The following is a 27,196-nucleotide window of genomic DNA, read 5'->3' as shown; positions in this document are numbered from 1 at the left end:
CAAGCTACGCCTCTGTGTATAGTGTAGTGTATAGTAGTGTATAGTGTAGTGTATAGTAGTGTGTAGTGTAGTGTATAATGTAGTGTATAGTAGTGTGTAGTGTAGTGTATAGTGTGGTGTATAGTGTATAGTAGTGTATAGTGTAGTGTATAGTGTAGTGTATAGTGTAGTGTATAGTGTAGTATAGTGTAGTGTATAGTGTGTAGTGTAGTGTATAGTGTAGTGTATAGTGTAGGGTACAGTGTATAGTGTAGTGTATAGTGTTATGTATAGTGTAGTGTATAGTGTAGTGTACAGTGTATAGTGTAGTGTGTAGTGTAGTGTATAGTGTAGTGTATAGTGTAGGGTACAGTGTATAGTGTAGTGTGTAGTGCATAGTGTGGTGTATACTGTATAGTGTAGTGTATAGTGTAGTGTACAGTGTATAGTGTAGTGTGTAGTGTAGTGTGTAGTGTATAGTGTAGTGTATGGTGTAGTGTAGTGTATAGTGTAGTGTATAGTGTACAGTGTGGTGTATAGTGTGGTGTATAGTGTAGTGTATAGTGTAGTGTGTAGTGTATAGTGTAGTGTATGGTGTAGTGTAGTGTATAGTGTAGTGTACAGTGTGGTGTACAGTGTGGTGTATAGTGTGGTGTATAGTGTAGTGTATAGTGTAGTGTATGGTGTAGTGTATAGTGTAGTATATAGTGTATAGTGTAGTGTATAGTGTAGTGTATGGTGTAGTGTATAGTGTAGTATATAGTGCATAGTGTAGTGTATAGTGTGGTGTACAGTGTGGTGTAAAGTGTGGTGTATAGTATAGTGTAGTGTATGGTGTAGTGTATAGTGTATGGTGTAGTATATAGTGTATAGTATAGTGCAGTGTATGGTGTAGTGTATAGTGTATAGTATAGTGTAGTGTATGGTGTAGTGTATAGTGTATAGTATAGTGTAGTGTATAGTGTAGTGTATGGTGTAGTGTATAGTGTAGTGTATAGTGTATAGTGTAGTGTATAGTGTATAGTATAGTGTATAGTGTAGTGTGTAGTGTAGTGCATAGTGTGGTGTATAGTGTAGTGTATAGTGTAGTGTACAGTGTATAGTGTAGTGTGTAGTGTAGTGTGTAGTGTATAGTGTAGTGTATGGTGTAGTGTAGTGTATAGTGTAGTGTATAGTGTGGTGTACAGTGTGGTGTATAGTGTGGTGTATAGTGTAGTGTATAGTGTAGTGTGTAGTGTATAGTGTAGTGTATGGTGTAGTGTAGTGTATAGTGTAGTGTACAGTGTGGTGTATAGTGTGGTGTATAGTGTAGTGTATAGTATAGTGTAGTGTATGGTGTAGTGTATAGTGTAGTATATAGTGTATAGTGTAGTGTATAGTGTAGTGCATGGTGTAGTGTATAGTGTAGTATATAGTGTATAGTGTAGTGTATAGTGTGGTGTACAGTGTGGTGTATAGTGTGGTGTATAGTATAGTGTAGTGTATGGTGTAGTGTATAGTGTATGGTGTAGTATATAGTGTATAGTATAGTGCAGTGTATGGTGTAGTGTATAGTGTATAGTATAGTGTAGTGTATGGTGTAGTGTATAGTGTATAGTATAGTGTAGTGTATAGTGTAGTGTATGGTGTAGTGTATAGTGTATAGTGTAGTGTATAGTGTATAGTGTAGTGTATAGTGTATAGTATAGTGTATAGTGTAGTGTATGGTGTAGTGTATGGTGTAGTGTATAGTGTAGTATATAGTGTATAGTGTAGTGTATAGTATAGTGTATAGTGTAGTGTAGTGTGTAGTGTATAGTGTAGTATTTAGTGTATAGTGTAGTGTATGGTGTAGTGTGTAGTGTATAGTGTAGTATATAGTGTATAGTGTAGTATATAGTGTATAGTGTAGTATATAGTATAGTGTAGTGTATAGTGTAGTGTATAGTGTATAGTGTAGGAAACCCACTACAACATTTACAATTCGAGCACCGTGACGTTGTTCTGCCAGCATCGGTGGCATATTTAACCACACGGATGAACCATCCCCACCACGGGAACGTGGAATGTCCAGCGCCGGCTCGCGTCAAACTCACGGGGGAGATAGAGACACGCGAGAGAGAGAGAGAAAGGCGACGGCATTCGTTTTGCCGGGATAAACCATTTAAAGGGAATAAGACCCCGCGGCGCTTCTGGATTTCTGGACGTCATGGAGATGGATTTGGCGGTTCTGGGCTTGCGAGCGACGTTCTCCGATTCGGCACAAAGCGGTGGTCGGACGGACGGGGTCGGGGCGCCTCCAACGATCCTCGCCCTCTGGCAGCAACGCCGTCAATGTTTGTGCTAACGAGGCCCTCCCCTCCCTCCCTCCCACTCCTCCTTACCTCCCCTAATTCCTTCTCCTGCCTTCCTCCCTCCCTTTTCCTCCTCCCCTCCCTTCCCCTCTATATATATATCTAAGTATCTCTATGAGTGTTTACGTATCTTTATGAGTCTCTACGTATCTCTATGAGTCTCTATGAGTCTCTATGCATCTCTATGAGTATATATGTATCTCTATGAGTGTATATGTATCTCTATGAGTATCTATGTATCTCTATGAGTTTCTATGAGTCTCTATGCATCTCTATGCATCTCTATGAGTATATATGTATCTCTATGAGTCTCTACGTATCTCTATGAGTCTCTATGAGTCTCTACGTATCTCTATGAGTCTCTATGAGTCTCTATGCATCTCTATGCATCTCTATGAGTATATATGTATCTCTATGAGTATATATGTATCTCTATGAGTATCTATGTATCTCTATGAGTCTCTATGAGTCTCTATGCATCTCTATGCATCTCTGAGTATATATGTATCTCTATGAGTATATATGTATCTCTATGAGTATCTATGTATCTCTATGAGTTTCTATGAGTCTCTATGTATCTCTATGAGTCTCTATGAGTCTCTATGTATCTGTAAAAGTTTAATTTATGGAAGGGGCCAGCCGAAGATAGAACACCGGCGGCGCTGCCATGTGAGAGGTTCACATAGATTCCTGTAGACTCCCATAGAGACCCAAAGACTCACATAGAGACCCATAGACTCCCATCGAGACCAATAGACTCACATAGAGACCCATAGACTCCCATAGAGACCCATAGACTCACATAGAGACCCATAGACTCCCATAGAGACCCATAGACTCACATAGAGACCCATAGACTCACATATAGACCCATAGACTCACACAGAGACCCATAGACTCACATAGAGACCCGTAGACTCCCATAGAGACCCATAGAATCACATAGAGACCCATAGACTCCCATCGAGACCAATAGACTCACATAGAGACCCATAGACTCTCATAGATACCCATAGACTCACATATAGACCCATAGACTCACACAGAGACCCATAGACTCACATATAGACCCGTAGACTCCCATAGAGACCCATAGACTCACATATAGACCCGTAGACTCCCATAGAGACCCATAGACTCACATATAGACCCGTAGACTCCCATAGAGACCTATAGACTCACATATAGACCCGTGGACTCCCATAGAGACCTATAGACTCACATATAGACCCATAGACTCACACAGAAACACATAGACTCACACAGAGACCCATAGACTCACATAGAGACCCATAGACTCACGCAGAGACCCATAGACTCACATAGAGACCCATAATCTCACACAGAGATGGTGCGTCACGTGAAAACTCCGTAAATCATTGGCGAGCCGGGCGGGAAATGGAACCAAATTAAAACCACCCGTTCTGGCAAACGAGCCTCGGCCCCATGCTTCCGAGTTCACAACCGGGTGTGGGTGTCGCGTGCTCGCGCGCACGCGGTCGCCCTCGTCGGCGGCGAGCACGGAGTGCGAGCGTCGCTGACAGCATGGGTCTCTGTCCTTCACAGCTGGCGCAATGACCAATTCTGACCTCCACATTTGGAGGCTCTTGACGCTCCACCTCAGGCCCCTCGCCCTCGAAGGGGGTCTCCGTGTCGGCGGCAATCGTGACGGCCCCCGCACACCACAGCTACAGAGCAAAAGGGGGGTCACGATTAGAATGTCGCAGCCCTCCCCCTTGCCATCGACGGACGGACAAAACAAGCTAGCTCGCTCGCTCTGCGAGTGCGCCGTAGTCGCTATATTGATGCGGGCGCGTATTCGCGCGCGAATGAACGGGGGCCACCGGCTAAAGGCTCTCAGGTGGTGGCGTCAGGCAGTGTGTGTGGCACGTGCGTGCGCGTGTCCGTCCGTGGATTAATCGACTTAGGCGCCCGGATGAACACCGATGTGTGTACGTGATCCTGCGAAGCGGGCTGGTGTTTGGATTAAGCGAGGCCCTCCATTGCAAACAACACGTGCCGGCAAAGTGCATTTGGAAAAGGTTTTCTTTGTGCTGCGTGGGCGTGCGGGCGGGAGCGCGCGCGCGTGTTCACGCGCGTGTGTGTGCGTGCGCGTCTGCGTGCGTGTGTACCGGGGAGCGGTGGCGGTGCAGTTGGCGCTCTGCGCTACGAACCCGGCGACCCGACTTCTATTCCCGCTCATGGCCAACACCGGTGACGATTATTTGAACCGGTCATGGGCCTCCCCTGGGTCGACTCAGCCTCAAATGAGTACCTGGTGCGGTGTGTAGTAAATATCGCCACTGGGGAGACAAAGGCGGCCGAGCGTGGGGTTGGCCACCCACCCCTGGTCTCTGGAGCTCTCACCTGGACAATCAAGATCAACGGGAACACTCTGCAGTGCAGGGGGAGGACGCGACAAACTCCGCACACAGAAGACAAAGATCCCCCGTATAGCCTGATCGGACTGTTGGGGCAAGTGCCATTAGCCGGGCGTGGTGGTGGCTAGCACCACGCCCGGCCGCCTTTGTCTTTCCCAGGGGCGATATTCACACACCGCACGAGTTACTCGTTTGAGTCGGGACCGGTTTCAGATAATCGTCACCGGTGTTTGGCGGCCGTGAGCGGGGAATCGAGCTCGGGTCGCCGGGTTCATAGCGCAGCGTAGCGCTGACCACTGCGCTCCCCACACACCATGCGCACGTCGCATTTGTAGAATGGTGGACAGTTTTCCGCGGTGAGAAGTGATCGTCGCTGGAAATGAATAATAAATTCCCGACTCTTTTAAAGGGTCGTTACGGGGGGAGGTCGTGCTGACAGTTACCATTAACTACCTCGCCTGGTATGCAGGAGGTCGTGGGTTCGATCCCGTATATTCGGAGTTTTACGTGTCCCTCGCTCTCTCTCTCTCTCTCCCCGTGGCCGCGTGGATTTTTATCCGGGTTCTCTGGTTTTCCTCCTCCACATTTAGAATCAACATCAAGCTGCTGCTATAGATTTCCACGCGATGATGACGTTGGTGGACGATAAGCCAGCTTTGTCGAGCTATTATTATTGCTGCTAATACTGCTGCTGATGCTGTTATTACTTATGATAATACTGCTGCTGATGCTGTTATTATTTCTTGTGATAATACTGCTGCTATTATTATTGCTGCAAATACTACTGCTGATGCTGCTATTATTACTTATGATAATACTGCTGCTGCTATTATTATTTCTGATAATACTGCTGCTACTATTATTATTGCTGCTAATATTGCTGCTGCTATTATTATTGCCGATAATACTGCTGTTATTATTACTGATTATACTGCTTCTATTCTTATTATTTCTACTAATACTACTGCTGCTGCTACTTATTGCTGCTAATACTGCTGCTGCTGTTACTATTATTACTGCTAATACTGCTGCTGCTACTATTATTGCTGCTAGTACTGCTGTTGCTACTATTATTGCTACCATCACTACTGCTGCTGCTGTTATTTCCGCTACTACTGCTGCTGCTCCTGATGTCTGTACGTTGAACTTCCTTCGCACTCGCACCGTACGTAGCCAAATGTGCCAATCGGAGGGGCGGGAAATGTCCAGATGTTCAGTCGGGGCATGACGTGGGGTCGAGAGGTTACTGACGGTAGACACCCCCCTCCCCTCCCGCGATCGCAGCCAGACGAGCTGACGAGCGCACTGGAGATCAGCAACATCGTCTTCACGAGCCTCTTCGCACTGGAGATGGTCCTCAAGCTCCTGGCGTTCGGTCCACTGGGGTACATCAAGAACCCCTACAATATATTCGACGGCGTCATTGTCATCATCAGGTCAGGCATGGCGAAATTCAGGATGGATAAATGTATATAAAATCAAGGCGAAACGTTTCCACGCGAGCTCACGACATCTACAGGCCCGTTACAGTTTTATCTCTATTGTGGTATCGGTAACGATCAAAGGGAAGGAACCAACTCGTTTTTGTTTTAACGCCGAATGTATCGCTGCCGAAACGGTAAAAAAAGGCCGATGCTTTATGGCAAGAAAGGTCCCATGATGTAGCTGCTCACCCCGAGCTAAAAATGCCCTGCGAGTGGCATTGTCCTTGAGCTGTTCGCCTTTTGGCGTCCTCTGGTCTAACACCGATTGAGACGAGGCTCTAGAGAATGCTGTCTCTGGTGTGGACCAATCCGTTTCAAAGACAACGCCAAATACTACCAGAGCATGTTTTTGTTTGCATGTTCACCACACATGATTCCTCGCAAAACGGTTTTCTGTTTGGTGTTTTAAGATCATAACGCAACTGTTCTAATGCCAGAAGGGTAAAAGCAATTGTTATGCAGCCGATTCTCTTGAAGTTTTTGTCCCAATCGTTACGATTCCGGCAGCAACAACAATTATAAAAATTGTCCCCTGGGATATTACAACTGCTCAACCCGAGTCGTTCATAATAACTCACATTTATTCATAAGGCGCCTTCCACCAATGTCTCAAGGCGCCTTGTAAGAACAAGGACGAGGAAAGGGCCAAAGAGAGACAGAGAAGCTAAATGGAATAAACTGACTTAAGAAGATGCGGTTTTAAAGACCACACTTTAAAGTATCAACATTGTCGGATAAACCAATTCCCAGCGGTCAGGGTGGCGGCGGATTCTGCAACCGTGGTGCAGACGCAGCAAGGTGCCCGTATTGAAACGGCTGTACGCTGCATGGACTTGAACACTCAATTTCCCCTGTACGAGAATGCGGGGTAAACCGTAGGGGTTGACACGCTGTGACGCACGCGGGCAGACAATGACATCACCCGCCGTTCGCTGCTAAAGTTGCGGTGAAGTCACCGCATCGCCAGTGCCAGGCCCAACAAGGTCTGAATTGGTCTGTAATAAGGTAGGGGCACTGATAAGGCCTCGACAGCTACGGTGTGTCTGAGCGCGTCTCTCTCTCCCTCCACACGTTACGTACGTCGCATTCGCCCGCTCGCTCAATCGCCCGCCCGCCCGCTCGCTCTCTCCAGCGTGTGGGAGATCGTGGGCCAGTCAGACGGGGGGCTGTCGGTGCTGCGCACGTTCCGCTTGCTGCGGGTGCTCAAGCTGGTGCGCTTCATGCCCGCGCTCCGGCGCCAGCTCGTGGTGCTCATCAAGACGATGGACAACGTCGCCACCTTCTGCATGCTGCTCATGCTGTTCATCTTCATCTTCAGGTGAGTGCGCCCGCGACCCCACCGACCCCACCCACCCACCCACCCGCCCACCCGCCCGCCCGCCCGCCCGCCCACCCGCCCGCCCGCCCACCAACCCCCCGGCCATAGGAACGTGGAATCGTCACTGCTTGGCTCCAGCGTACGGCTGTCAATGCTTCGTTGTCAATGCGGGCGGCGGAGGGGAGGGAAATCTCGTTCCAGCTCTTTGGCGCGAGCTCGTGAGCAAGTGGCTCGCTCAGTGGAGCGGTCACCGCAGCTTGTAAATTACGATTGACAATCGATTTTTGTTCGTTCCGGGTGAAAGTGCCAACGCTGTCTCGTGCAGCCCTCCCTCCGCCCGACGCAGTCAAATGAAACCCTGTGTGAACACAAAACATAACACTGGCCGTAACACAAATCGCAACACAAATCGTAACACAAACCTTAACACAGGCCGTAGCACAGGCCACACGGCAACCCGGTTCTCCTCACACGAACGCTTGTTTTTCCTGCTCCCCCGTCTGCCCCCCCCCCCATCTGCCCCCCCCCCTCCCTGTTGTCTTGTTCCGCTGGGCCCAAAGCATCCTGGGCATGCACCTGTTTGGGTGCAAGTTCAGCCGCCACCTCGACAACGGAGACACCGTCCCAGACCGCAAGAACTTTGACTCCCTCCTGTGGGCCATCGTCACCGTCTTCCAGGCGAGGCCTCACCTGCCTCTGTCTGTCTCCCTGTCTGTGTGTCTGTCTGTGTGTCTGCCAATCTGTGTCTGTGTGTGTCTGTCTGTGTGTGTGTCTGTGTGTCTGTATGTCTGTCTGTGTGTCTTCATTTCCGTCTGTCTGTGTGTCTGTCTGTGTATCTGACTGTCTGTCTGTACGGCAAGTCCTCGCTTAACACGCAGCGGTGTTCACGCGACAATGCCGTTCTTCCACGAGGGAACGCTTTTTGCACAACACAGAATGTGCCCCCGTTATAACGTGGAAATGTGCTCTCGTTAAAACGTGCAATGCGCGCACCGCTCTAACACGTGACATGAGCATTCTAACGCGGTTTCTGAGCGGTCAACGACGAACTACTTTCTTGAGCTGCACGGTCGAACGCTACACAGTTGTCTGTCCTGCCACCTCACTGCATAGTAATCGTCGTGGTAGTGGTGATAGTCGTAGTATTTGTGGTAGTTGTGGTAGTCGCGGTAGTCGCAGTCCCCCGTATCTCGCCAAACGTTATCTTCAGGACGGCGTCGGCCCCTCCCAGGGCGCTCAACGGGAACTCGGCGTGCGTCGTCTCGGGTGAGCTCGCGACGGCCGTGTCCGAGACACTGAGCCGGGGACACTGACATAGAGGGTTCGAAGGCCCGGCTCCGATCGTCTCTCTCCCTCAAAAAATCTGGGTTCGGAATTCAGGTTTCTCGGCGCGCCGGTCATTCATCCCTAGGCCCGCAGGCACGGCGAGCCGGCGGCCTAGGCCCCAAACCGGCTGGTAAGCGAGCTGAGTTCTAAAACGCGATGTCGTCATCATCACTATCGTCGCAGATCCTGACGCAGGAAGACTGGAACGTGGTGCTCTACAACGGCATGGCCTCCACGTCGCCCTGGGCCGCGCTCTACTTCATCGCCCTCATGACCTTCGGGAACTACGTCCTCTTCAACCTCCTCGTCGCAATCCTCGTGGAGGGCTTCCAGGCTGAGGTGAGCACCGTCCCTGGGTGTGTCCGTCTGTCTGTGTGTCCGTCCGTCTGTCAGTCTGTCTGTCCGTCTGTCTGTCAATGTGTCTGTCTGTCAATGTGTCTGTCTGTCAATGTGTCCGTCTGTCTGTCAATGTGTCTGTCTGTCTGTCAATGTGTCTTTTTACTGATTGGCCGTGTCGGGTGGTGGAGGGTTCCGACACATTTATAAATAACGCGATCTAAACCCAAAAACGTTGATTATGAATAACATTGGTCGCGAAAGCCTACGTGTTAAAATGTGTCTGTCTGTCAATGTGTCCGTCTGTCTGTCAATGTGTCTGTCTGTCAATGTGTCCGTCTGTCTGTCAATGTGTCTGTCTGTCAATGTGTCCGTCTGTCTGTCAATGTGTCTGTCTGTCAATGTGTCCGTCTGTCTGTCAATGTGTCTGTCTGTCAATGTGTCTGTCTCTCTGTCAATGTGTCTGTCTGTCAATGTGTCCGTCTGTCTGTCAATGTGTCTGTCTGTCAATGTGTCCGTCTGTCTGTCAATGTGTCTGTCTGTCAATGTGTCCGTCTGTCTGTCAATGTGTCTGTCTGTCAATGTGTCTGTCTGCCTGTCCGTCTGTCCGTGCGTCTGTTCGTCTGTCCATGTGTGCTGCACATGTGTACGCATGTATGTACGAGTACCCGGTGTGAGTGAAAGTATTTGGTGAGTGTGGGAGTATCTGGTGCGGTGATGGCGGTGGTAGTGGTGCTGGCCACCCCATCCCCTCCTGTGCCATGCCCGGCCTTCGCAGCCGATGCTGCTCGCTAAAAGTTTGTTGAGGCTACACGTGGGGGGGGGGGGGGGGATCTTTGTCTTTGTGCGTGGGGGGGAGCAGCGGTAGTGTAGCAGGTTAGCGCTACGCTGCGATACAAACCCGGCGACCCGACTTCGATTCCCGCTCGCGGCCAACACCGGCGACAATAATCTCAACCGGTCCTGAGCCTCCCCTATGTCGACTCAGCCTCAAATGAGTGCCCGGTGCGGTGCGTAGTAAACATCGCCACCGGGGAGATAAAGGCGGCCTGGGGTGGTGCTGGCCACCCAACCCCCTCGTGCGCCCCTCGCGAACAGCACTTGCCCCAACAAGCTGTGGCAGGCTACACGGGGGAGCTTTGCCTTCGATTTTTACTTGGTGGCGGGCACCGGCGAGCTTCCTGACTCGCGCTCACGGCCACAGACACCGGCGACGGTCATCCATCCGGACCGGCTCCGGGGCCTTGCCGCCAAGGTTCCACTCGGGCCCCCCAACATGATCACCTGCCGTAGCGCGGAGTCAACGCGGACGCGCGCAGCCCTCGCGGAGTTGCGTGCGTCGGCGTGATCGAAATAGACCCGCCGTCGTTTGGCTGAGATGGAAAACACAACAAAAAAAAGGCCCCACCCCCCCCCCCCCCCAAAGAAAAAGCCGCCCTTTAAAAATAAACGGATATCGTTAATTATAATTAGAATAATTGCACGCGGGGTGTGGGGGCCGCGTGCTCGTTAACAGATGAACATTCCGCGCCGGGGGAGGAAGCGAGCGTGTTGATGGCGGACACGGAGGTCACGTGGGGCGGGCGGGTGGGGAGATACAAAGGCGGGTGAGTGAGTCATCTGGGCCCCAATGGAGGACTCGTGCTGGGTGGCCCACTGGGGAATTTCGCAAGCGGAAGCCGTGGAAGCGTCATCTTGAAGTTGTAGATTTTCACATTGTATTTTACCCAGGCGTGAGTGTAACTCTGAAACGTTTGGACGTTCATTCTAAACGTGCAGGGGCCCGGAGGATAAATCCACGTGACCACGGGAAGAGAGAGAGGGGGAGAGAGACGCAGCTCAAAATATACTTCCAATTTATTAAATGTGGAATTCTAAACCCAACTACCAAATCATTGTTTTATTCACCAGGTGAGGCCCCACTGAGCTGCTAGTTTTCCCAGAAGCGACCTGGCTTCTTACAAATGACAGCTCAACAAAGTGGCTTATCACCATGTGGAAATTGTTCATAGCAGCAGTCAAATACTCGAGTGACGTCGATTCATAATGTGGAGGGAACAACTGGAGGACCCGGAGAAAACTCCATGGAGAGAGAGAGACACGCAAACTCCAAATATACAGCAGCAGCAGGCATCGTCAGGGTCGGGATCGAACCCACGACCTCCTGTAGACCAGGCGAGGTAGTTAACATCTCCTAGCCACCGTGGTGATGATGAGAGAGACACGCACACTCCAAATATACAGCAGCAGCAGGCGTCAGGGTCGGGACCGAACCCACGACCTCCTGTGTACCAGGCGAGGTAATTAACATCTCCTAGCCACCGTGATGATGATGATGAGAGAGACACGCAAACTCCAAATATACAGCAGCAGCAGGCATCGTCAGGGTCGAGATCGAACCCACGACCTCCTGTAGACCAGGCGAGGTAGTTAACATCTCCGGGCCACCGTGGCGCCCTCCGTGCTCGGCCTTGACCAGTCGTCGGTCACCGTCCCTTCTGCCGCTGCCCAAAGCGTCACCCCCACACCGCTCCTCGAGAAACGGCCTCGGTTGGTGCAGCGAGCCGGCCGACCTGCACGTGCCGCCCTCCACTCCACCTCAGACGCCATCTGCTGTCCGCGTGGCAGTCAAACCCCCGGAGGAGCCCTTCGCTTCTTGAGGCGGGGACACCGGAGCCCGACGAAGGCGCCAACTCGAATTTTACTCCGGAAGAGAGAGACGCAGAGAAAAGATTAAAACTAAACCCTGAGCGAGTATTCAATGGGGCTCGACACTCAACCTCCAACTTGCATCAGATTTTAAGGCGATTGGCTATTTCGTGCAGTCGATGGCTACCGGGGCTGAGCCCATCGACTCACTACACTTGAGAACACGGTTTAGTTACAAGCCAGTTTGTGCGAGTCTACGGGTCTCTGTGTGAGTCTATGGGTATCTGTGTGAGTCTGTGGGTCTCTTTGTGAGTCTGTGGGTCTCTGTGTGAGTCTGTGGGTCTCTGTGTGAGTCTATGTGTCTATGTGTGAGTCTATGGGTCTCTGTGTGAGTCTATGGGTCTCTGTGTGAGTCTGCGGGTCTCTGTGTGAGTCTATGAGTCTCTGTGTGAGTCTGTGGGTCTCTGTGTGAGTCTGTGTGGCTTTGTGTGAGTCTTTGGGCCTCTGTGTGAGTCTGTGGGTCTCTGTGGGAGTCTGTGGGTCTCTGTGTGCGTCTATGGGTCTCTGTGGGAGTCTGTGGGTCTCTGTGTGAGTCTGTGTCTATGTGTGAGTCTCTGGGTCTCTGTGTGAGTCTATGGGTCTCTGTGTGAGTCTGTGTGAGTCTATGGGTCTCTGTGTGAGTCTGTGTCTATGTGTGAGTCTCTGGGTCTCTGTGGGAGTCTGTGGGTCTCTGTGTGAGTCTATGGGTCTCTGTGTGAGTCTTTGTGGCTCTGTGTGAGTCTGTGTCTATGTGTGAGTCTCTGGGTCTCTGTGTGAGTATATGGGTCTCTGTGGGAGTCTGTGGGTCTCTGTGTGAGTCTACGGGTCTCTGTGGGAGTCTGTGCGTCTCTGTGTGAGTCTATGGGTCTCTGTGTGAGTCTATGGGTCTCTGTGTGAGTCTGTGTCTCTGTGTGAGTCTGTGTGGCTCTGTGTGAGTCTATGTGGCTCTGTGTGAGTTTATGTGTCTATGTGTGAGTCTGTGGGTCTCTGTGTGAGTCTGTGGGTCTCTGTGGGAGTCATTAGTGACCGGGGTGAGACCATCAACTCGCTCCACTTGGCATCCCGGTCTAACCCCAGGCAGCAGCTGAACCCCGGCGTGTAACCCAGGGACCTCATTCCGTGCACCACCCTCTAACACGAACTCGACCGATCAAAGGAGCAGCCCTGCAAGTGCTTGCTCCGGCCACTGGTAACAGAAGGTGGCTCACTCGAGGCAGCGCTCGAGAGGGTCCCCTCTGGGGGGAATTTGGCCTACTCTTCCACACTGGCCAGACGTCTCGGAAGAAGCGGTGTGAGTTCCCACGCGCTCACCAACGCCACGCTCACCACCAACGCGCTCACCACCGCCACACTCACCACCGCCACGCTCACCACGGTCACCACGCTCACCACCACCACGCTTACCACCTCCACGCTCACCACCTCCACGCTCACCACCTCCACGCTCACCACCTCCACGCTCACCACCGCCACGCTCACCACCGCCACGCTCACCACGGTCACCACGCTCACCACCACCACGCTCACCACCGCCGTATGCAGCCGAGCGAGCGACCGACTCGGTCGGTTGCATACAGGTCAGGTGAGCAGGTCACGTGAGCAAGTCAGGTGAGCAGATCACGTGATCAGGTCAGGTGAGCAGGTCACGTGAGCAGGTCAGGTGAGCAGGTCACGTGAGCAGGTCAGGTGAGCAGGTCACGTGAGCAGGTCAGGTGAGCAGGTCACGTGAGCGCTGCTCACCGCGACACCGCCACTGTGACGGTAGCAGACCAGACGTGCTGTATGTGCGTGGTGTGTGTGCTGTGTGTGTGTGCTGTGTGTGTGTGCTGTGTTTGTGTGTGCTGTGTGTGTGTGCGTGCTGTGTGTGCTGTGTGTGCGTACAACGCTGTATGTGCGTGTGGTGTGTGCGTGATGTGTGTGCTGTGTTTGTGCTGTTTGTGTTTGTACTGTGTGTGTGTGCGCACTATGTGTGTGTGTGCGCGCTGTGTGTGCGCGCTATGTATGCGCTGTCTGCGTGTGTACTGTGTGTGTGTGCGCTGTGTTGTCTGTGTGTGTGGGCTGTGTGTGTGCTCTCTGTGTGTGCTGTGCGTGCGCTGCACCTCTTAACCTATAACACCTGGCGAGCCACCGCCCACCTTCGGCGTGACCTCGAAGTGCACCTAGCCTGGCACGCGCACCACCGCCGCCGCCTCTCATCGGCGAACGGCGGCCGTCATCGCCGCAGACTTAGCGACGCCTGGTTCAATGGCAGGACGCTGCCTTGCGGTGGTGCTCAATCTGCTTCATCCACTCAGGCAGCTGCCCAGACGCTGGGCCGCCTCGACCGGCACGTGGAGTCTCAGAGTCCCTGGTGCCGGTGGGGGGGGGGGGGTTCACAGTGGCCGTGTCACCACCACCACCAGCCCAGCCTGCGCCCAGTGCCGGATGAAGCCAGTGCGGGGCCTGTAGCACGTGTTGTTACAAAGGGGCCCTGAATTATAAAAAAACACGTAAATATTAAAACACGAATTTTTTACTTGCACAGTAAAGTAATTGTATTTTCTCATTTGCTATACAGCCAGATAATACGACAAATCGCTAAGCTTAAACGCCCGGTTGTTCGTAAAAGTTGAAGGCGGTATAGTACTATAGTAATAGAGCAAGTGCAGAATCGCTGATTCGGAATTGATAGCTTGAAAGCGTTTAACGCGGGGCCCTTGAAAGTGCGGGGCCCGTAGCTGCATATCTACATACTGTATGTAGATACTGTACTACCTATGTAGCTACTACTACATAGCGACATATGTTGTATGTTGTAGCTACTTGTGTACTCGAGTAACTCCGCCCACTACTTGTGTAGCTACTTTTGCTACGAGGATAACCCGGCACTGGCCACGCCCCCAACCGAGTGACAATCTGCATCTTCTTGTCGCCCGGGCTTCAAATGTTCTCTGAGAAGCGGGAGGGAGCTTATCCGAGGAGTGGGCGGGGCTACACGAGTAGTAGGCGGGGCTAGACGAGTAGTAGGCGGGGCTAGACGGGAGTGGGTGGAGCTACGCGAGTAGTGGGCGGGGCTACCTGACTAGTGGGTGGAGCTGCACATTTGGTGGGCGGGGCTACCTGGCCAGTGGGTGGAGCTACACAAATAGTGGGCGGGGCTACCTTGAAAGTGGGTGGAGTTACGTGAGAACTGGTCGGAGCTATTCGGGCAGTGGGCGGGGCTATACAAAAGTGGGCGGGGGGCTGAGGGAAGGAGGGAGGGGCTCCCAGGTCACCGCCACGGGTCACCGTTGAACCTCGATGGGGCGTGTGGCTGCGGGGGCTTTTAACTTTTAAGCGCGTGGTTCATTTGTAGAGGTGAGGAAAAAAGAGAAGAGAATGCGGCATTAACGAGATTGTCGTTTCCCTGGGACTCTTCTGTTTGTGTCGTTCAGAAACACAAATCACGGACCTGTGTGGAGGTACTGTATATGCCTGGCGACCTTCTTGAGTCAAACTTGCCTGGACTGATTTGACTTTCTCCTTTCAAACCCCCTTGTTTTTTTTCTCTCATCATTTTTTGAATTGTTTGTTTTTTTGTGTTGAAATTAGCACGTGGGAATGAACGATCGCCGCGGTTACTTTCAATTTCCAGTTTGTTCGTTTTTTTTCGCTTGCATGTGCCGCGTGCCCGCGCGCTCGCCGCGTCCATTGGAGCCCGCTCCGCTGCCGAGCGATCGATCGTCCTGCGACCGCTTTGTCCGCACCGTGGGCTAGCAGTTGCGCACGGGGGGGGGGGGGGGGTGTGACTGTGACGGCCGATCGTAGCCGGCGCGTCGACGCTGCGGGCAACCGTTTGCGCGGAGACGTCTGCAATGTGTAAGGGGAATCGGTCGCACGCAACCAATTTCCAGTTGATTGCAACCTCTCGAAACTGTTTGCAGACGCACGGTCCACGTACAAGCGATGCAGTTTCGTGCAACCAAATTGCGCAACTCACTGCAACCCGCTGCAACCCGCTCGCTGCTTTTTGTTGCGAAGGTGTCGAGATAAAGCGATTGAGTTTGCGCGCAACTAAGTTGCGCAACTGATCTCGCGGCGACAGCAGCAAACCGGTTGTGGAGAGGCGTCCAAATGTCGGCGATCCGGTTGCAAGCAACCTCGTTGGCTCCACTGATGGCTCGGGTGCAGACGCGGCTCCAGGGATTGCGGCGACGCGCCGGGAGCATCCTGCGTGGAATGACGATGATTGCCACGATCGTAGCATTGTCCTTGAGCAATGGTGGTGGTGATGACGGTGGTGGTGGTGGTGATTTTCCCTGTCTCGTTTTCCGTTGGCCGAGATCTTTGGTGTGCTGCTGCTGCTGTCGCCGCTGCATCGTCATCAGCCCCCCCCCCTCCCAGCCCCCCCCCTCCCAGCCGCCCCTTCCAGCCCCCCTCCCAGCCCCTCTCCCAGCCCCCCCTCCCAGCCTCCCCCTCCCAGCCCCACCTCTCCCAGCCGCCCCTTCCAGCCCCCCTCCCAGCCCCCCTCCCAGCCCCCCTCCCAGCCGCCCCTCCCAGCCTCCCCCCCTCCCAGGCCCACCTCTCCCAGCCTCCCCCTTCCAGCCCCACCTCCCAGCCCCCCCCTCCCAGCGCCCCCTCCCAGCCCCACCTCTCCCAGCCGCCCCCCCCAGCCCCCCCTCCCAGCTCCCCCTCTCCCAGCCCCACCTCTCCCAGCCGCCCCTCCCAGCCCCCCCCCCTTCCCAGGCCCCCTCCCAGCCCCCCTCCCAGCCTTACCTCTCCCAGCCACCCCTCCCAGCCCCCCCCAGCATGTTGTTTCTGCCGTGACTGCCCCTCTCCCTTCTCTCCCCCACTTTGCCGCGTGCCGTTTTGTCTTCTCCTACCCCCCCCGCCGCGTCGGCAACTCTCGCCGGTTCGTTCGCTTCGCTCGGCTCGCTCGTGACCATCGCCGCCACGGTCCGGCGAGCCAGCGAAGCCTCCCCCAATCTCGTGACGACCCTCGTCAGGAGGGCTACCCGCCGGTATTACCGCGGCGGCGGGCGGTGTTGCTGCGTCCGCTCGCGATTCCTCTCCCCCCCCCACCAAAAAAAAACAATTGAGATGATGAGGTATGGGGGGTAGCGCCAATGGAAACTATTGTGTTCCCATCATCATGACCATCATCACCACCATCATCACCATCATTATGACCATCATCATCACCACCATGAGCATCACCAGCATGACCATCACCAGCATCGTCGTGATCATCAGCATCATCATTATCATCACCACCATCATCATCATCACAACCATCACTATCATCACAGCCATCATCATCATCACAACACCACCATCATCATCACCACCGTGTGTGTTTGCCACAGCCTAAATTTCTGTGAAAGGCGTTCCAGGCACGGCACCCCCTTCCACCGCTATCACGGGAGAGCCACGGTGACGGTAATCGAGCGGTTAGTGCGCTGACCTCCGAACCCCTCCTCCGGGCGAGCCGAGTCGGTCGATTCCCGCTCACGGCCGCCGACCCCGGGGGGCGACTGAGCACCCGCGGTGTGTGCGGTGTGTGTGCGGTGTATGCGGTGTGTGCGGTGTGTGTGCGGTGTGTGCGGTGTGTGCGGTGTGTGCGGTGTGTGCGGTGTGTGTGCGGTGTATGCGGTGTGTGCGGTGTGTGTGCGGTGTGTGCGGTGTGTGTGCGGTGTGTGCGGTGTGTGTGCGGTGTGTGTGCGGTGTGTGTACGGTGTGTGCGGTGTGTGCGGTGTGTGCGGTGTGTGTGCGGTGTGTGTGGTGTGTGCGGTGTGTGTGCAGTGTGTGTGCGGTGTGTGCGGTGTGTGTGCGGTGTGTGCGGTGTGTGCGGTGTGTGCGGTGTGTGTGCGGTGTGTGTGGTGTGTGTGCGGTGTGTGCGGTGTGTGCGGTGTGTGTGCGGTGTGTGTGCTGTGTGCGGTGTGTGCGGTGTGTGCGGTGTGTGTGGTGTGTGGGTGCAGTGTGTGCGGTGTCTAAACTTCGCTGCTCGGGAGGGGGGGAGGGTAGAGAAAGACGGGCGTGCGGGCTTGGTGTCGTGGCCCAGCTGGGGCCCCCCCCCCTTAGTGCGCCACCGCTCCGGCCTCTGTAGGTGCTGCTGCTGCTCGCTAACAGCACTTGACCCAAATCTGTTGCAGGCTACACGGGGAGGGGGGGGGGTCTTTACCTTTGTCTTTGTGTGTGCGCGTTAGTCATCGAAAGTTCGGCTTCGCAGCACTTGAAATTATAATGAATGATACCGCGTGATAAACTAAGAATAGGTTTTACCCCTTTCTGGCAGTAAAACACCAAGTAAGAAACCTTTCGCAAGGAATCAAGTTAACGCATTAGCCACACGCGGTACTTGTGAGACAAAGTTTCACAAGTATGAGGCTTTCGCGACCAATATCATCCATAACATAGGGGTTTGGGTTAGATCGCGTAAATATAAATGTTGTCGTTAAACATGCCATGCGGTGGGAGCGTTGGGAGGTGGTTTTATAATCCGGGGAACCCATCGTGCCCCGTCTGTACGAGCGTTGAACTTCTTTCGTGCCGTACGCGGCCAACCGTGGCTAATCGGAGATGCGGGGGGAAGGACAACAAACTAAACACAGCAACAACAACAACAAGAAGCAGTTCGAAAGAAATTACTTCTCAATGTTGTAGAGTGTGTAGTGAATAGTGGCCAAGTGTATAGTAGTGTAGTGTATAGTAGTGTAGTGTATAGTGGTGTAGTGTATAGTGTAGTGTATACTAGTGTAGTATATAGTAGTGTAGTGTGTAGCAGTGTAGTATATAGTGGTGTAATATATAGCGGTGTAGTGTATAGTTATGTAGTGTATAGTGTAGTATATAGTAGTGTAGTGTACAGTGTAGTATGTGTGCATGTTGAACTTTTTTCGCACTGTACGTAGCCAACCGCGCTAATCGTCGGTGCGGGTGAAGGACAACAAACTGAACACAGCAGCAACAACAACAACAGGAAGTAGTTCTGACGAAGCGGGCCCTCAATCCAGACCCATCGTCCCCCGGGAGAGGCGTCTCCATCCGGCCGTCTGGATTCACCCGGCGGGGGGCGGTGTCATTCGTTACGGAATCCTCTCTCGCGGAATCAGAATCGGCAAATTTTATTTCGTCTGCAGGGGGAATCCGATGAGCTATGAAGCTCTTGTTCGGCGGAAAGGCCATTCGGGGGGCACGTGGGTCAGAACGTTACAAACGACGAACACGACGAAAAAATAAACCGCTCGGATTGCAAAGTATAGGAACGGTAAACAAATCACTAAAACAAATGTCCAAATAAAGCTAAACTGGATTTATTTTCATCTTAGCAGGTAAGGCCTGCTGAGCCGCCAGCTTGACTTTCAGCAGCAACCTGGCCACGAATGACAGCTCAATGAAGTGGCCTATTATCATCACGTGGGAATTCAAGGCAGCAGCCAAATCATTTAAATGCACGACGTTGATTTTAAATGTGATAACTACCTCGCCCGTGATACAGGAGGTCGTGGGTTCGATCCCAACCCTTGCGTGTCTCTGTCCCCGTGGTAGTGTGGATTTGTATCTGGTTCCTCCGGGTTTTCCCTCCACATTTAGGATGAACGTCATGCGTTTAGAGTATTTGGCTGCTATAAATGATTTCCAGACGATGATGATGAGCCCACTTTGTTGAGCTATCATTTGAGATGGCCAGGTCGCTTCTGAAAATAGGGCTCTTTTCAGCTCCGTGGGGGCCTTACCTGGTGTGTAAGAAGAAGTTTAGTCGCTTAGTTTAGAATTCCACATTGGGCCATTTGGCGGTATTTAATTATTTTTTGATTGGCAAACTCGGAGCATGATGGTGGCATTCAACAGGCCTCCTCTTGCGAATGCCGCAAGAGGAGGCCTGTAGCGTCCACCGAGAAGCAGCCAGCACGTTGGAGTACGTTTTTTATGGTCAAAATATACACACACACCACCCCCTCACCCCCAACTCTGTATTTACCGGGGAGGTCGTCGGGATAGAACCAGGGAGGTCGTGGGGATAGAACCAGGTTGGTCGTGTAGATAGAACCAGGGCGGCTGTGGGGATAGAACCAGGGCGGCCGTGGGGATAGAACCAGGGCGGTCGTGGGGATAGAACCAGGGCGGCCGTGGGGATAGAACCAGGGCGGTCATGGGGATAGAACCAGGGCGGTCGTGGGGATAGAACCAGGGCGGTCATGGGGATAGAACCAGGGCGGTCGTGGGGATAGAACCTGTGCGGCCGTGCGGATAGGACCAGGGTGGACGTGGGGATAGGACCAGGTCGGACGTGGGGATAGAACCAGGGCGGTCATGGGGATAGAACCAGGGCGGCCGTGGGGATAGAACCAGGGTGACCATGGGGATAGAACCAGGGTGGTCGTGGAGATAGAACCAGGGCGGTCGTGGGGATAGAACCAGGGTGGTCGTGGGGATAGAACCAGGGTGGTCGTGGAGATAGAACCAGGGCGGTCGTGGGGATAGAACCAGGGTGACCATGGGGATAGAACGAGGGCGGCCGTGGGGATAGAACCAGGGCGGCCGTGGGGATAGAACCAGGGTGGTCGTGGAGATAGAACCAGGGCGGTCGTGGAGAAAGAACCAGGGTGGCCATGGGGATAGAACGAGGGCGGCCGTGGGGATAGAACCAGGGCGGCCGTGGGGATAGAACCAGGGCGGTCGTGAGGATAGACCCAGGGTGGTCGTGTGGATAGAACCAGGGCGGTCGTGGGGATAGAACCAGGGCGGCTATGGGAATAGAACCAGGGCAGAGGTGGGGATAGAACCAGGGCGGTCGTGGGGATAGAACCAGGGCGGCCGTGGGGATAGAACCAGGGCGGCCGTGGGGATAGAACCAGGGCAGACGTGTGGATAGTACCAGGGCGGTCGTGAGGATAGAACCAGGGCTGCGGTGGGGATAGAACCAGGGCGGTCGTGGGGATAGAACCAGGGCGGCCATGGGGATAGAACCAGGGCGGTCGTGGGGATAGAACCAGGGCTGCGGTGGGGATAGAACCAGGGCGGTCGTGGGGATAGAACCAGGGTGGCCGTGGGGATAGAACCAGGGAGGTCGTGGGTATAGAACCAGGGCTGCGGGGGGGATATAACCAGGGCGGTCGTGGGGATAGAACCAGGGCGGCCATGGGGATAGAACCAGGGCGGCCGTGGGGATAGAACCAGGGCGGCCATGGGGATAGAACCAGGGCGGCCGTGGGGATAGAACCAGGGCGGTCGTGGGGATAGAACCAGGGCGGCCGTGGGGATAGAACTAGGGCGGTCGTGGGGATAGAACCAGGGCGGTCGTGGGGATAGAACCAGGGCGGTCGTGGGGATAGAACCAGGGCGGTCGTGGGGATAGAACCAGGGCGGTCGTGGGGATAGAACCAGGGCGGTAGTGGGGATAGAACCAGGGCGGTCGTGGGGATAGAACCAGGGCGGTCGTGGGGATAGAACCAGGGCGGTCATGGGGATAGAACCAGGGCGGTCATGGGGATTGAACCAGGGTGGTCATGGGGATAGAACCAGGGTGGTCATGGGGATAGAACCAGGGTGGTCATGGGGATAGAACCAGGGCGGTCGTGGGGATAGAACCAGGGCAGCCATGGAGATAGGACTAGAGCGGCCATGACTGGGGGTTCCGCTGGGCCACATTATCGTAGCCCCGTCAGTTTCCGCCGCAATAAAAAAAGAAATCCCGCGATGTGACCTGATTTGAGCCAAATCAGAGACGCGGCAGGACGGATTCTTAGAACTTTCACGATGCTCCCTCTCTGCGAACGCGAGTGAACATGAGCACCGCTTCTGCCCCTTTCTTGCAGTTGCTGGTGCGTGAGCGAGTGAGCGAGTGATTCTCGCGTGTACAGGACGCGCCCACCCGTGGGTGAGCACGTCCTGTACACGCGTGCACGTGTGTGTGTCTATACACGTGTGTTCGTGTGTGCGTGCATGAGCGCGTTCGACGTTGCCGCTGCTTGTGGCGTTGCCGACGGAGCTGAGCGGGCGGCTGGCGGGGGATGACGTTCAGCCTTGCCCCCCCCCCCCCGTGTGCGCCACAGGGCGACACGAACCGCTCCGAGTCAAGCTTCGGGAAGGGCTCCGTGAGCTTCGACGACGACCTGGGGAAGAAGTCGGAGTTCCCCATGATGACAAGTGAGTAACTCCATCGCCACCACCTCCGCCACCCCCCGAAGTTAAAATGCAGGGGGAGGGGATAAAAAGGTGAGACTGATATCGTCTGGAGAACGTGCGATGGCTAATGTGCACGCTATAATCACCGCACACAAAAATACAAAGATAAAGGCCCCCCCCCCCACACCCGTGTAGCCTGTAACAAACTGTTGGGGCAAGTTTTTTTAGGGAGTAGCAGCACCTATGAAGGCCGGAACTGTGGCACACAAGGGGGTGGGTGGCCAACACCACACCCTACGGCCTTTATCTCCCCAGTTTACACACCACAGCAGGTACTCATTTGACCTTGGGGAGACCCAGAACCGGTTCAGATATTTCTTCTTCTTAAAAAGCTCAGTTATTTTCAACGATGTTTCATTTTATTTTTACGAGGTAAGGCACACTGAAAGTGTATAGCTCTTTAGAATCTGAATATTTAGACTGCAGGAGGGGTAAACAAATCACTTAAAAAATACAAATAAAACTAAACTAGTTTAGTAAGGCCAGATTAAGCTATGTAGCTTCTTTTTCAGAAGCGGTGGAGGGAAAAACCGGAGGACCCGGAGAAAAATCCACGCGGCCACAGAGAGAGAGAGACACACGCAAGCATCTTCTAGCCACCGTGATGATGATGAGAGAGAGGGAGACACACAAACTCCATATATACAGCAGCAGGCGTCAGGGTCAGGATCGAACCCACGACCTCCTGCATACCAGGCGAGTTAGTTAACATCTGTGATGAGTACCTGCTGTGGAGCCGGTCAAGCCGCCTCTCGTAGGTGCCGGCCTTAATAGGCGCTCGCTAATGGCACTTGCCCCAACGGTCTGTTGAGGCTACACGGGGGATCTTTTTCTGCTCTTTGGTTTTGTTGCAGGGAGTGGTGGCGTGGCAGTTAGCGCACCGCGCCACGAACCCCGGCTGACCCGAGTTCGACCCGCTCTCGCGGCCATCGTTGGTTAGGAAAATCTGAACCGGTCCTCGGTCTCCCCTAGGTCGACTCGGCCTCAAACGAGTACCTGGTGCCGTGTGTAAAACATCAGCGCGCAGGGAGACAGGTGGCCGTGCCGGCCTTCATAGGCGCTCGCTAACAGCATTTGCCCCAACAGTCTGTTGAGACTTACGCGGTGGTGGGGATCTTTGTCTTTGGCAGTCGTGACGCCCAACGGGCATGTGGATTCCAAGTGCAGCCTGGGCCCGCCGATAATCACCCACACGGCCGCCACCCCGATGCCGACGCCCAAGGGCTCGCCGCACGCCGACGGCCCCGTGTCGCGGCACGGCAGCGCGGCCTCCATCGGGCCGCCCGTCCACAGCGCCAACCCCGACCAGAAGTCTCTGGTAAGGCCACGTGACCACCCACCGGACCCCCCCCCACCACCACGCCGCCACCACCAGGTGTTGTTCCCCCTGGCCGCGTGGCTCCACCTGGTCGCGTGGCTCCACCGAGGCCGCGTGGCGAGACGTGAGATCCTCCCCCACCCACTCCCCTCCTCTGGCAGTAGCCACACCCACTCAACTGATAGATCCCCACGCTACTCAGGTAGCTCCGCCCGCTGCTAGGGTAGCTCCGCCCACTGCCCAGGTAGCTCCGCCCACTGCCCAGGTAGCTCCGCCCACTGCCCAGGTAGCTCCGCCCACTGCCCAGGTAGCTCCGCCCTCTGTCCAGGTAGCTCCGTCCACCGCCCAGGTAGCTCCGCCTACGCAAACGTTTTAAACCAGGGACAAAATCCAGATTTTTGTGAAACTTCATGCCACTGGAACAGACTTGTCCTGCCCGTGTCTCACTCCCTCATCTCCCTCCCCCCACCATCTCCCCCTGGCAGGTCGGTAGCTTTAGCGCCGGCAGCTGGAGCAGCCGCCGCTCGAGTTGGAACAGCCTGGGCCGCGCATCGAGCCTCATCCGGCGCGGCGGCAGCAACGACGCCAACGGCGGCGAGCGTGAGTCTCTGCTCTCCTCGTCACGCTGCGGAGCGGGGGGAGGTGGGGGAGGGGGGGCAGCGGCGGCCGCCGTCACCGGACACAACTCGGCCGCTGGTAGCGGTTGGGGATCAGGCTCCGACGACGACGGCGGCGACGACGGCGGCGGGGAAGAGAGGGGGGGCGGTGGCGGCTCGACGACAATGATGGTGGGGGATGTAGAGAAGCAGCAGAATCATCGCCATCACCACCACCACGGTCATCAGCGCCACCACCACCAGCAGCAGCAGCAGCTTCACCACCAGCAGCGGAGCGCAAGCGTCTGCAAGGAAGCGCCGCGCAGCCGTCGCAGTGCGTCGCTCTGCACGTCTCCCGACGCGCCCTTTGACCCCGAGCCCATGGTGCTGGTGGTGCCCTCGCTTAGCCTGCCGGCGGGGGATGGACCGGCGGGGGCGGCGGTGGGGCGCCACGCTCGCAGGGACAGCGCCTGCAACGGGAGGGCGGCGAGGGACGCGGACGGGAAAAGAGCCGAAGAGGAGGAGGAGGAAGAGGAGGAGTACTCGGATGAAGTAAGATGCGGCTGTGCGCGCACGCGGCCGTGACGGGGATTGCGATGATGAGCGCAACGATGACGGTGATGGTGATGATAACGATGATGACGGTGCTGGTAGTGGTGGTGGTGGTGATGATGACGATGGTGGTGATGATGATAATGTTTGCGGTGATGCTGATGATGATGTCGATGATGATGATAGTGATGGTGATGGTCGCAATGGTGATAATGACGGTGGTGATGATGATAATGACGGTGGTGATGATGACGATGGTGATGATGATGGCGATGACGACGGTGGTGGTGATGTTGATGATGGAGGTGGCGATGATGGCGTTGGCGGCGGCAATGATGGCATTGGCACCGAGCGCCCGGACACGTGACCATCACGCACGTGTACGATAAAATAATAATAATGACTAATAATCAATATTTGCGAGGAGTAACGATTGTTGCTGTGATTGTGGCTTGGCAGAGCTGTCTGAATCGGATGAGGAAACGCCTGCAGCCTCTGAAGCCGAGGTTCTGTGCGGAGCGCGAGGACTGGTCGCTCTACCTGTTCGCTCCACGCAACAGGTAGAGGGCGCTTTGACGACGATGACGACGGCAAACGACCACTGCAAATGAGCCCGACGACAAAGGCAGCAAAACACGATGACCAACAACAAAAAACGACAATAACAAATAACAAACACGACAAACAACAACAAAACACAACGACAAACAACAACAAGACACAACAACAAATACTACAAATACAACAACAAAAAGACAACGACAAACAATAAGACACCACAACAAACACGACAAACAACAACAAAAACACAACGACAAACAAACAACAACACGCGACAAAACAACAAATTAACGACAAAAACACGACTACGAACAAGCAAACGACGAAGCGCTGCAACGAAAACGGATCGAGCGCCTCCCCAGAGGATGCTGACGTGGCGGCGGTGTCGTGGGCATCCTCGCCGTTGGCGGCGGCGGCATTCTCGCCGTCGTCGTCGGCGGCATCCTCGCCGTCGTCGTCATTGTCCATCGTCATCGTCGTGTGACCTCTTGCGTCCATCTGCAGGTTTCGAATGCTCTGCCAGAAGATCATCTCCCACAAGCTGTTCGACCACAGCATCCTCGCCATCATCTTCCTCAACTGCATCACCATCGCGCTGGAGAGGCCAGACATCCAGGATCGTAGCATGGTAATGGCGCGCCCCCACCATGCACGACGGCACTTGCAGACCGGGTCTCAGGGTCTTGAGATACGGCTCCAGGAGACCGGGTCTCAGGGTCTTGAGACTCGGCTCCAGGAGACCGGGTCTCAGGGTCTTGAGACTCGGCTCCAGGAGACCGGGTCTCAGGGTCTTGAGACTCGACTCCAAGGAGACCGGGTCTCAGGGTCTTGAGACTCGGCTCCAGGAGATCGGGTCCCGGGGTTCTGAACATTCCCGCTCTAACTCTCTCCGTGTGTTTGCAGGAGAGGCTACTGCTCTCCATCTCCAACAACGTTTTCACCGTCATCTTCACGCTGGAGATGACCGTCAAGGTTCGCAGGCCGCACATCTCACGGCATCACCACACATCTCACGGCATCGCCACGCCAACACACAGCCAGCAGGCTTCACCATGGCCTGGTCAGAGGCACCTGGGCTGACACAGCCAGCAGGCTTCACGATGGCCTGGTCAGAGGCACCTGAGCTGACACAGCCAGCAGGCTTCATCATGGCCTGGTCAGAGGCACCTGAGCCGACACAGCCAGCAGGTCTCATCATGGCCTGGTCAGAAGCACCTGAGCTGACACAGCCAGCAGGCTTCATCATGGCCTGGTCAGAGTCACCTGAGCCGACACAGCCAGCAGGCTTCACCATGGCCTGGTCAGAGTCACCTGAGCTGACACAGCCAGCAGGCTTCATCATGGCCTGGTCAGAGGCACCTGAGCTGACACAGCCAGCAGGCTTCATCATGGCCTGGTCAGAGCCACCTGAGCTGACACAGCCAGCAGGCTTCACCATGGCCTGGTCAGAGTCACCTGGGCTGACACAGCCAGCAGGCTTCACCATGGCCTGGTCAGAGGCACCTGAACTGACACAGCCAGCAGGCTTCACCATGGCCTGGTCAGAGTCACCCGAGCTGACACAGCCAGCAAGCTTCACCATGGCCTGGTCAGAGTCACCTGGGCTGACACAGCCAGCAGGCTTCATCATGGCCTGGTCAGAGTCACCTGAGCTGACACAGCCAGCAGGCTTCACCATGGCCTGGTCAGAGTCACCTGAGCCGACACAGCCAAGGCCTCCTATGTTCAACGGGTCCATAATGGCCATGTGAAACACCTAGCCCGCACTATTGAAATGATAGGTTCATGCCCTGGTCTTGGTATCTCTCTCTCCCTCTCAGGAGAGTCATAATGGCCATGCTGCTGCTGTCGCTGCTGATGACGATGATGGTGTTCGTGTTCACCTTTGGCCACAGGTGGTGGCCCTGGGCCTGTTCCAGGGTGAGAGAGCCTACCTGCAGACCAGCTGGAACATTCTGGACGGCGTGCTGGTCCTAGTCTCCATCGTGGACCTCCTGGTGGCCCATGTGGGAGGCCCCAAGATCCTGGGCATCCTCCGGGTCCTCCGCCTCCTCCGGACGCTCCGCCCGCTCAGGTGGGCGGAGCGTTTCATGCCGAGCGGACCTAGTAGTGGGACGGTCCTATTGCCAACAACGGTGTTGGTGGTAGTGGGTAGAGGCGCCTATTGGGAATCAGGAT

General features: G+C 54.6%; 1 protein-coding gene across 1 annotated transcript in view; it reads left to right on the top strand.

Moving 5' to 3' along the window:
- Positions 1 to 27,196, top strand: part of LOC144950589 (voltage-dependent T-type calcium channel subunit alpha-1G-like) — a 192,747-nt gene that overhangs the window by 118,660 nt on the left and 46,891 nt on the right. The window contains 11 exon segments of the mRNA XM_078880736.1: positions 5,978 to 6,129; positions 7,310 to 7,495; positions 8,056 to 8,173; positions 9,005 to 9,160; positions 21,859 to 21,952; positions 23,122 to 23,309; positions 23,795 to 24,457; positions 24,917 to 25,017; positions 25,523 to 25,646; positions 25,922 to 25,990; positions 26,914 to 27,092. Coding sequence (XP_078736862.1) covers positions 5,978 to 6,129; positions 7,310 to 7,495; positions 8,056 to 8,173; positions 9,005 to 9,160; positions 21,859 to 21,952; positions 23,122 to 23,309; positions 23,795 to 24,457; positions 24,917 to 25,017; positions 25,523 to 25,646; positions 25,922 to 25,990; positions 26,914 to 27,092 — 2,030 coding nt within the window.

Source organism: Lampetra fluviatilis, chromosome 58, assembly GCF_964198595.1.
Source record: "Lampetra fluviatilis chromosome 58, kcLamFluv1.1, whole genome shotgun sequence".
Lineage (NCBI taxonomy): Eukaryota > Metazoa > Chordata > Hyperoartia > Petromyzontiformes > Petromyzontidae > Lampetra > Lampetra fluviatilis.
Note: the sequence above shows the minus strand (reverse complement) of the source record. Positions and strands in the feature narration are given on the sequence as shown.